Source organism: Lolium rigidum, chromosome 6 (genome assembly GCF_022539505.1).
Source record: "Lolium rigidum isolate FL_2022 chromosome 6, APGP_CSIRO_Lrig_0.1, whole genome shotgun sequence".
Taxonomy (NCBI): domain Eukaryota; kingdom Viridiplantae; phylum Streptophyta; class Magnoliopsida; order Poales; family Poaceae; genus Lolium; species Lolium rigidum.
This window is the reverse complement of record NC_061513.1, coordinates 263,656,239-263,667,726: the sequence shown is the minus strand read 5'-3', so window position 1 is coordinate 263,667,726 and position 11,488 is coordinate 263,656,239. Positions and strand designations below refer to the sequence as shown.

At 48.0% G+C, this 11,488-nt stretch overlaps 1 protein-coding gene across 1 annotated transcript; it reads right to left on the bottom strand.

Annotated features, from left to right (window-relative positions):
• Positions 1–2,051: 2,051 nt before the first annotated feature.
• On the bottom strand, positions 2,052–9,790 carry LOC124664057. Its single transcript, XM_047201663.1, has 5 exons — positions 9,644–9,790; positions 3,875–3,991; positions 3,213–3,263; positions 2,496–2,547; positions 2,052–2,248 (listed from the first exon to the last, which is right to left on the bottom strand). Exons 1-5 carry the CDS (start codon positions 9,788–9,790, stop codon positions 2,052–2,054), a joined length of 564 nt encoding a protein of 187 aa, XP_047057619.1.
• Positions 9,791–11,488: the final 1,698 nt, after the last annotated feature.

Sequence of the window (11,488 nt, the reverse complement as noted above, 5' to 3'; positions counted from 1 at the left end):
TATTTTTGGAAAAAAAATGAATTAATAATCTAGGATTTTTACTAGTCTCATGACATAACCTATGATGTCATCAACATCTGTGACGCTACCTGTGACGTTCTTTAGCCCTGAGATGGTCTCCTATGTGCTGACATCACATATGACGTCATCCATATTCGGTGACGTTTTCTCGTGCGCCGCGTCACTAGGGAGTAATCTGTGACGGGGATTCCGTGACGATGCTCGTGACGCTCAAACTACGTCACGGAGGGGTCTTTCGTGACGTTTATTGCTATTGCATGACGTATTGAGCTCGTCACAGTATATCAGATCTCTTGTAGTGTACGGAGGTGCTGCCCGTTCGTGGCGCCGGAAGCGATCGTGATCAAGATCTTCTACGCGCTTTTGCAAGCGGCAAGTGAACGTCTACCGCAGCAACAAGATCCTCATCTTGTAGGCTTTGGAATCTCTTCAAGGGTGAGACTCGATACCCCCTCGTTGCTACCTTCTTCTAGATAGCATCTTGGCTTGGATTGCGTGTTCGCGGTAGGAAAATTTTTGTTTTCTATGCAACGTTATCCTACAGGTTTGCAATAGTTCGGGGTCCCTATCAGTTTTGGGACAAAGAAATCCTCAATGACATCATGACCACTTGTGTGATTCTTCACAATATGATCATCGACGATGAGAAGGGTTCAAACTTGGTTCTTTTTTGACAATGTCGGTACTCGGGTGAAGCCAACAAGAAACTTGGACAATATACAAGCAGTTCTTGAGACATACCACAACATTGGGAACGCCGAGTCACGCAAGAGCTTCAACTTGATCTCGATCAACACCATTGGCTCAGGCATGGCAGTCGATAGTGTGGCACTTCTATTCGTTGATGTGTGATTTGAACCATTATTTGTGATCCAAATTATTTGTTTAATTATTTGGATTTGAACTACTGTTGTGATTAATAAGGATTCTTGTTGTATTGTGTGAGGTTTACAACTATCAAATTTTATTTTATATTGCGATCATGTTTGCATTTTTGCAAAAATATGTCACACATATGGTGAAACAACGCAAAACCCTGCTATGTCGTTCAGTCTGCAGATTTAGGCAAGCGGCATAACCACGTATTCGGGAATATGCGGTTATGCCGTTTGCCTACGAGGGGTCTGGTTTGCGGTGGTATATTTTGGCCCGTAAATCGCAAATCATGCGGCCGTAAACGCCCTTCATACATTCTAGTAGGCTTTCATGGTTCGGCCTTCCCCTTTTTCCTCGTATTAGGGAACAAGTTTGTTGATTCACTTAAATGCTTGATATTTTTCATGATTCGCTTAAATGCTTGATATTTTCATGATCCAATGGTTTTCTTGATTTTGGAGAACATCTGCATTGCTCCGTTCCCGCATCGTATTCAGTTTGTATATGTTTTCGACAATACCTAGTTCCCTTTTTGTTTCAAGTGTTTCTGTATTTGTTTTTGTTTCCGCAACATAATATGAAAACAAATATAGCACCACTCAGTTCCGTCCATATCCCAGCTCTATTTGCATCCCTAATTCTTCCATGACTTTAGCTTTGCTACTATTTTCAGACCACACCGGGAGATGAACTATTTTGAAAGCATACTGCAATTAAATTGTTCGGCAACTGCAAAAGAAGAATTTTCTTCGCTTCAAGATGCTTGTCAGCTCACTTCACCCAGCAAATTTGCTGGATCTATACACAAAACTATAGCAAGCCAACATGTTCAGTACAAGGGCTATGGTCCTGGAACGAAATTTGTCAACCCCAGAATTTTGAACAGTGAGCCAACAGAACTAGTGTAGTCCAACAGAACTCATGGTTGTAACACACATGTCATAACATGTTACTAATAACTATACTAGCATCATATTCACTGCAAACAAAACTGTCCAGTGGAATCATTCTCGGCACATCTAAATTGTTGCAAAAGTATTTTATTACAGGTTAGAATGCTCACCCAAAAAAATTGTAGTTTGTATGCATTGATGCTTTTGAGTAGCATGCCGCTAGTTCTGAAGAAAGGTTAATCAGCTAGAATTTGGTTAACATTATTTGTCCTTGTCCAGATATGCTCTGTAGTCCTGATGATCCTCACCGATGGACCGGAATTTGAGTATCTTTTGAACGCTCGAGAGATGTTTCACTGCCTTGGATCGTGCTGGTGCTTCCTTGCTATTGCTGGCTTGCTTTCCCTTATTTTCTTTGGGAGGGGCCATCCCGTCGTGAATGGATTTTGGTGGAGCATCTGGCAAAGGAAATGAACACATATAAACAGAAATGAATCCCATAGTAAATTCACGTTAGGTGGCTGCAAGGAGTAACAAGCCTTACTGACAAGTTCGAATAAAACATATTTCTAGTTCAAACATAGCCTCAATGAAGGTTCATGAAAAATATCCGCAGGGTATCAAATCAATATATCAATATAGTAAACCAAACCAGTGTACGACAACTAACATGCTGAGAAAAAAATGTTTCGTTGAAGCATTTACCACTTTCTGAAAATGCATAGCACGTGCCAACCGTTTCTTTGTACTCACCAATCTGTCAATAAACGAGACATCGGTTACCAGCTCAGTCACTAAGCAAGTCCACGAGTTGATAGCTTAAACTACATATTCCAAAATTTAAGCAGCTGATGGTTATCACATAGAAGGACAACGGATTAAGCTTAATGGGTACATGTGACATCAGAAAATCAGCAAATGCAATGGATGCTAGTGCTAAAGCTGGCTGAAATAGTATATGTTATTCAAATGCTCCTCCGTTCGATGTTGTCCTCTTAGAAAATACTTTTGGAGTAGTACCCTTAGAAATTATAAAGTTATAAAAATGTTCTCAATATTCTCCACGCATTGATGTGATAAATGAACATATCTGCATGTTGTTCTCACCTTTTATCTGATAAATGGATATGTCCACATATTGTTCTAACATTAGACCATGTAAAGTTGAAACGAGTGAAACATTAGCTGTATATTTTTATCTTTATGAACATCCCGAGCAGTGTATGCAGCTAGTGCACAAAAATATCTACATCAGTATCAACAAATCGACACTCCACAACTCTGAAATATGGTTAAGACCATATTGCATCAAACATCAAAAGTACAAATTCAATAAGAAAAACTTGAACAACCATAGAACAAGTGCCCCTTAAGCTAGCAAGTAAGCATTTTTAAAAGCAACATAACATGTACAAGACATACCATCTTCAGGCCATCACCAACTATCAAGGTAGGAGTCAATGTATCCAAACCCTGAAAAACATGATTACAAACAACTTAGAGATGTACACATACATAGTGATAGAGCATGTGAGCCAATCACCGATCATCTAACACCGACTTCTTCCCATGCATAGATCGTGTGGCATCAAAAAGCCAATAAGTAGAATACGCGATGAACAATTACCATGTTTTACATGGTGAAACACAGATTTCTTAGTGAACCATAAAGGCCTATACACACACCGACCATGATTTTGTATTTGACAACTGTATCAATTAACCATATAACAACCAAAAGAACTGAAGGGAAGTTGGTCAGAATACCAGAATAAACATATCTTATATTCCTTTCATGTTCTACTAGTAGGCCATAGTGCATACTATTTGCAGGAGAACTCTTAAATAATTAACAAGTAGGCTAGTCTACTTCTTCATCTTCATGTAAAATAAGAAAAAACACTCCGGGGCCATTTAAACATCTCTGGAATAGTCAAATCTCAAGCAAGCTATTTCAATAATAAAGCGATAGCAAAAGTGCGTAAGGAAAATCCAGAGGTACATCATCTTGTCCTTATATCTACAACAGAGCCTCATATCCATTAGTACTAGTAAGCTGCAGACACATAGGAGGGCCAACTTACAGAGAGTATATATGGAGAATTTGGTTGGACGTTGGAATAAAAGCAATCATCCAACTCTAGCAACACATACTCTTCTTCTTCATTATCGTCATCACCAGCCTTGCGCCGCCTCTTCACCTATAAAATCCCTCGCGACCTAAAAACCCGACATCAATCGACGAAACTCCAGAAAGACTCCAGGGGCGCCGCCGCCATCGCGAAACTCCGTTTCGGGGGACAGAAGTCTCTGTTCCGGCACGCCACCGGGACGGGGAATTGCCCCCGGGGTCATCTCCATCGACACCACCGCCATCTTCATCGCCGTTGATGTCTCCCATGATGAGGAGGGAGTAGTTCTCCCCCGAGGCTAAGGGCTCTACCGGTAGCTATGTGGTTCATCTCTCTCTCCATGGTGTGATCTTTATGTGATCATGAGCTTTGTCGTAAATCAGATGTTGTCGCCACCCTCATCGCCTTCTTCGCCTATGTCTCCACTCAGTTCGGTCGCCCCATCCACGCCTTACAAACTGACAATGGCAAGGAGTTCGACAACATCACCATTCGCTCACTTCTCGCCACCCACGATGTCGTCTACCGCCTCACGTGTCCATACACTTCCTCACAGAACGGCCATGCCGAACGGATGCTTCGTACACTCAACGACTGCGTCCGCACCCCCACGCCTCCATGCCCCCACGATTCTGGCCGGATGCCCTTGCCACGGCGACTCTCCTCGTCAACATCCGCCCGTGTCGTGTGCGTTGGTCCTACACACCGCATCATCTCCTCTACGGTGCGCCGCCCGCCTATGATGACCTTCGCATCTTCGGTTGCCGGTGTTATCCTAACACTGCTGCCACCGCCGCGCATAAGCTTGCGCCGCGCTCTCTCCCTTGTGTGTTTCTCGGCTACCCCGCCAACACCAAGGGCTACCGCTGTTACGATCCGGTCTCCCATCGTGTCCTCACTTCCCGGCACGTATACTTTGACGAGTTGGTTTTTCCGTTTCAGCAGGGACTCATGGTGACACCTCCGACAACGCCCCCGGCGCCCGCTGGCCCTCTTGCGGCTGCGCGCCGACGACTGACCGCGGCGGCCCCCTCTACGCCGGCCGCGCCTGGTCCCTCGGTGTCCCCGTCGCCCGCGGCGCCCACGGGGCCCCCGTCGCCCGCACCCGCGACGCCCGAGACGCCCCCGGCGCCCCCGTCACCCGCGACGCCCGAGGCGCCATCGCCGCGAGCGTCCCCTCCGGCCGCGTCTTCGTCGTCCGCCTCGTCGCCCGCCCTCGCCACCCGTCGCTGCGGCTCCCGAGCCCATGCTCACCCGCGCCCGTGTGGGCGTGCGGCGGCCGTCTACACGCTACCCCGCCGACCAGTACGTCTGCGCGACGTCTCCGTCTACCGCGTCTGCCTTCTGGGCCAGCGGCAACAGCATCTTGCCGCACGACGGCGGCGCACCTTCCACCAGCTAGCCGACCCGGCCCAACACCTAGTCCGACCGGCCCCCCGGCCGGCCAACCCGGCCTGCCGCCCGGCCCGCCGCCCGGTAAGACCAGCCCCCCGGCCGGCAAGCCCGGCCTGCCACCTAGTCAGATCGGCCCACCGGCCGGCCGACCCGGCCTGCTGCCCGGCCTGCCGCCCGGTCAGATGCAAACGCAAACGGGACGTATATTTGGGCCGGGTTTGCCTTTGGGTGGTCGCTGCACGGTCGTTGCGTTGGACCACTGGGCTTGGGTACAGACACATATATCGTGGACGTCCATTTGCGTGGCGCAGCTGGAGATGCCCTTACACGCTGACGGGTGAGCACCGGTGCCTGGATGATATCGTGGACGAGAGGTCAGGTGACGTGGAGGTGGTGGAGGCTACCGAAGCCGTCCTGTTGTACATCGTGGCGATGTCTACGCACGACGTCCCATCGATGAGTTCCTCTAGGGTACTGCCGAGTACGAAATGACACCAGCCCATGAAAAAACATGCAAGAGCCAATAAAATACGTCAGCATTAATTTAGAATAGAGATATAAATGTAGTGCCGATATCTACAAGATTTTAATGTAGCTCTATCCAGCATCATCAATGTTAAACACCGTGCCATAAAGATGGAATACATATATAATTTATTTGAAAAACAGATGCTATGGGGTTTGTGTAAAACTACTAGCAAGATATGCTAATATTTGTTGGGAGAGATGCATATAAATATGTTATTATGGTTCTATATACAATCACCTGTATTACACACCCAGCCATTGATGATATAAATGCTATGGTGTTTATGTAGAAAGATATGTTCATATTAATTGGGAAACGTACATGTATAAATGCACTGCCAATATCTAGAGATTTTATTACGACTCTATGTATAATCAGCAATATTGTACACTGGGCCATAATAATGAGATACATAATTTCACTGCAAAATAAAAGCTCTGGTGTTTATGAAAAACTAGCAGGATATCCTAATATTAATTGGGAGATATACATATATAAATGCAGTACTGATATCTAAAGATTTTATTATGGCTCCATGTAATCACCAATATTGAACACCAGGCCATAATGAATTAATGATGAGATATATAATTTCATTGCAAAATAAAAGCTTTAGCCTTTATGCAAAACTCGCTTGATATCCTTATATTAATGTATCTAATATTGCAACGTGTCTATATATAAACGCAGAACAATACAACGAGCAAAACTCATCTATTTTCCCATGGAGCTCATCAAAACCAAACCAAAATTGCTCAATATGGCTTTTATTTCTTTCATGCTCATGGCTATCGTGTGTCCAACATTTCCGTCCTGCCAAGCACGTAGGCATCAATGTTTTCTATTTCACAAATCTGTTTTCTTCTTCTTTGAACTATATTACTAAATTGTTTTTTCTGTGATGTCTTGATTGTAGTTCCTCAAAAGTGGTGCAGAAATTTAGCGCACCTGTGCTTCCAAGTCGTGCTTGCAAGACTGCATACAAAGAGGCTATAAATCACCTATAACAATATCATGTGAACCGATTAGTCGTCGTCATCATCTCCTTACGTGTTGTTGTAAACACTACCTCGCACCACCACCTTATATGCTAAAATAGCGAGAGCGGCGGAGATTCTCAGCATACGGAATTCAATAAACGATGTTCCGAGCATGTAATGTATCAGTATATTCATGCCATTAACTGAATAAAATTATATTTTCTATTTTATGATAAACATACTATTAAAGGCATCAATGTCATCGGGTTAACATCGGAGATATAGACGGAGGAAGACTGGCCATGGAGGATGTGTTTTTACACCTATACACGTAGAATAGGGTGTATGCATATATCCATTTTTTATTTGGCGGGTCGAAAATATCCATGTGGAGTCTTAAAGCACTCTAGAACTGGTATGGCAAATCCATCAAAATGAGGGATGCCACCTCAATAGGTTTCCTTCCCTCAATCCGAGGCGTGATCCAAAAAGGAGTCTTCCGCCCATTCCCAAGAGTTATTATTGTCCCAAGAGTTATTATTGTGGCAGGTGCAAGGGTTCCCAGATCCCACCCAAATATTAGAGGGGCCTTTCCACTCTAACCATGGCCAGCGGAGGCTCAATGCCCTGGAAAATTTATCCAAGTTGAGAACCCCAGGTCCCACAAGCTTCTTCTCGGCGGCAAACCGTTTTCCAATTTACTTTGCATTTAGTTCCCGTGGTCGTATCCTTAGCGGACCAAAGAAAAGCATGCTCAAGCTTCTTGATGAAATTGAGGGTGTCCGAGGGATGGTGAGAGGAGTGAGGTATTAGATGGCTTGGGACTAGGGAGGCAATTACTGATTTGACCAAAGCGGTGCGGCCTGCCACGGTGACATATTTCCCGTTCCAGGTAGGCATTTTCCCCGCACACTTGACCTCAAGATGCTGGAAATCGACCCTCTTAGAGCACATTCAGCCGTTGGAGGCTCCCTAGGGGAATTCCGAACAAAATTAGTTCCGGATTGGATCAATTTTTGTCCTAGGGGCAACAAACATCCAACCATGTGCACCCCACGCCGAGTTGCTCAGAACAGGTTCGACCTTTGACCATGCCAGCCACCACCTTGCCCGCGCTGGTCTCGCTCAGCCTCGACTTCTTGCGCCTCGCCTCCGCCGGCCAGGCTCGACCTTGCCCAGCCACGCCTCGCCCGTGTCCGCCTCGACCTACAGCGCCCCCGCGGGCTCGAGGGCGCCACGGTCTCGCCTCGCTCAGGACGTGGGTATGTGGATGCGCGCTCGCCAGTCCTCCCGCCCTACCTAGTCCACGATGCGTGGGCCATCGTCGCCGGACTGCGCGATGGTGACCGAGACCGTGGAGAGCGGCGTCGACCGAGCGTGCGGCGGCTGGGGGCGCGGTGGCTTGCTGCGTGGCTTTCGGTTCGGATGACTGGCTTCGACACCTTGCAAGGGGTGCATACGTGTGGGGACTGGGCGTCCACCGCCGACGCTGATGGCGTGGACGGAGGCGGAGCGGCGGCGTGTCGGAAGGTCGGCGGGGTTGGCGTGGCCTGTGGCCAAAGTGGTAGCGCGCCCCTGTCGTGGTCAAGTTGGTTGCGTCGCGGAGATAGAAACGGTGGGAGAGAGAAGGTGGGTGGGGGCCGGCAATTATTTTGCTACTAGCCTCTAACGAGTCGGCCAGTCAACTCGTTTTCGTCCATCCGGAGTGCCGGGGAGACCCCGGAAACCTGGGGTTGCCGTGGGCAGTCCGGATGGTAATAAGCACGAGTCAGGGCCAAAAACGAGAAACTGGGGACGTGACTGGGCAGTTTAACGCCGTCCGGATGAAAAAAAAGCATGCTAAGGACCTTCTCGGGGGGAGGGCTTGAGGTGCTCTTAAGGCACCTAACCGAGAGCGGAAGCACTAGGTAACGCCACGGGAAGGAGGTGCGGGACGCCGGGATGCCCTGAAGGAAGTCATCAAGGCACAACTGAGAACATTTAATAGGAACAATGGAGCTTTTCTGAAAGTTTGTGTGCAGCCTGGTTGTTGAGTAACATATTGTGTAGGTATAGGTCCCCGTGTTTTCTCAGGGTTGTACCTGTAATTATACATGTGTCCACCTATATATACATGAGCAGCCGACCCTATTGGTGCCATGCAATCTCCAATAACCCTTCTACATGGTATGAGAGACCCTTCGGGTCCTGACCTAGCCGCCGCCCTCCTCTCCCCTTGGGGCGCCGCCGGCCACCTCCTCCCAACCCTAGCCTCAACCCCCTCCTCCCTAGGGCGCCGCCGGCCACCACCTCCACCAACCCTAGCCGCCGCCCCCTCCTCTCTAGGGCGACGCCGGCCTACACCTCCCCCAACCCTAGCCGCTGCCCTTCTCATCTAGGGCGCCGCCGGCCTTCACCACCACCCCCACCGCTTCCGCCATGGCCGGTTTCTCCTCCTCCGGCTCCGACCCCTTCAACTCCTCCCGCTCCGGCAGCAGCAACCCCTTCGCCAGCCCCTCCGTCACCGTCATCCGCGACATCCCCATCGCCGAGCGCGTGCCGGTGAAGCTCTCCACCACCGCTGCCAAGTTCTTCCCGTGAAGACGTACTTCGGGCTACTCTTCCGCGAGTATGATCTCCTCGATCACGTCGACGGCACCATCGACCTCCTCTCCATGCCGCACGACCCCGAGTGGCTCGCCATCGACGCCACCATCATCCGCTGGTTCTACCAGACCGTCTCCAACGACATCTTCCGCGCCGTCGTCCGCGACGGCGACTCCGCCCACATTTCAGCTCGCGCCCGCCCGCCCTTCCTCCTCCGTTTGAGTCGCGCACCACCTCATATCCTGGCCAAGTCTTTGCTCTCCATTCTGATTTTAGCTGGTAGAAACCCGCCTGCTGCGCCCCCGTACTGTTCCCCCACTCGCGGGAGGCCGTCGGCTGCCCAATCGACCAGATCCTAGCCGCGGTCGTTGCCGCCATGGATTCCAGTCAGAGCTCAAGCGCGTCGGTGTGGTAGTCTCTCCACTGTGTCGCTCCATCACGAGAAGCCCGGTGCGCCGCCGTGAATCCTTGTGCCACACCGAATCAGCCCACCCCAAAACGTTTTGACCGTGCCCAATCCACCCCCGCAAATCTACCTCCACCGCGAAGGTATGCATATCTCCTCCCTTTCGACGCATTTGACCGCAGTCGCGGCCCTAGATGCCATTGATCCCATGCGAGTTGTTTTTGATGGAGGATTCATCGGACTCCGATGACTCCAATTTGGATGAGCTACTCGACGGCGACATGGAGCAGATGGTTGTGCTGCTTGCAGCGAAGGAGCTCGAGGATAGAAAGAACAAGAGGCAGCAAGTGGGCAACATTTATGAAGACCATCAGGAATCCGGACAACAAAGCTGAATCTGAATTTGCGAAGACACAAGAGGCACCCCGAAAAGATATCAAGAGAGCTTTCGATGTTTTGCAAGCTAGGTTTGCAATAGTTCGGGGTCCCTATCAGTTTTGGGACAAAGAAATCCTCAATGACATCATGACCACTTGTGTGATTCTTCACAATATGATCATCGACGATGAGAAGGGTTCAAACTTGGTTCTTTTTTGACAATGTCGGTACTCGGGTGAAGCCAACAAGAAACTTGGACAATATACAAGCAGTTCTTGAGACATACCACAACATTGGGAACGCCGAGTCACGCAAGAGCTTCAACTTGATCTCGATCAACACCATTGGCTCAGGCATGGCAGTCGATAGTGTGGCACTTCTATTCGTTGATGTGTGATTTGAACCATTATTTGTGATCCAAACTATTTGTTTAATTATTTGGATTTGAACTACTGTTGTGATTAATAAGGATTCTTGTTGTATTGTGTGAGGTTTACAACTATCAAATTTTATTTTATATTGCGATCATGTTTGCATTTTTGCAAAAATATGTCACACATATGGTGAAACAACGCAAAACCCTGCTATGTCGTTCAGTCTGCAGATTTAGGCAAGCGGCATAACCACGTATTCGGGAATATGCGGTTATGCCGTTTGCCTACGAGGGGTCTGGTTCGCGGTGGCATATTTTGGCCCGTAAATCGCAAATCATGCGGCCGTAAACGCCCTTCATACATTCTAGTAGGCTTTCATGGTTCGGCCTTCCCCTTTTTCCTCGTATTAGGGAACAAGTTTGTTGATTCACTTAAATGCTTGATATTTTTCATGATTCGCGTAAATGCTTGATATTTTCATGATCCAATGGTTTTCTTGATTTTGGAGAACATCTGCATTGCTCCGTTCCCGCATCGTATTCAGTTTGTATATGTTTTCGACAATACCTAGTTCCCTTTTTGTTTCAAGTGTTTCTGTATTTGTTTTTGTTTCCGCAACATAATATGAAAACAAATATAGCACCACTCAGTTCCGTCCATATCCCAGCTCTATTTTCATCCCTAATTCTTCCATGACTTTAGCTTTGCTACTATTTTCAGGCCACACCGGGAGATGAACTATTTTGAAAGCATACTGCAATTAAATTGTTCGGCAACTGCAAAAGAAGAATTTTCTTCGCTTCAAGATGCTTGTCAGCTCACTTCACCCAGCAAATTTGCTGGATCTATACACAAAACTATAGCAAGCCAACATGTTCAGACAAGGGCTATGGTCCTGGAACAAAATTTGTCAATCCC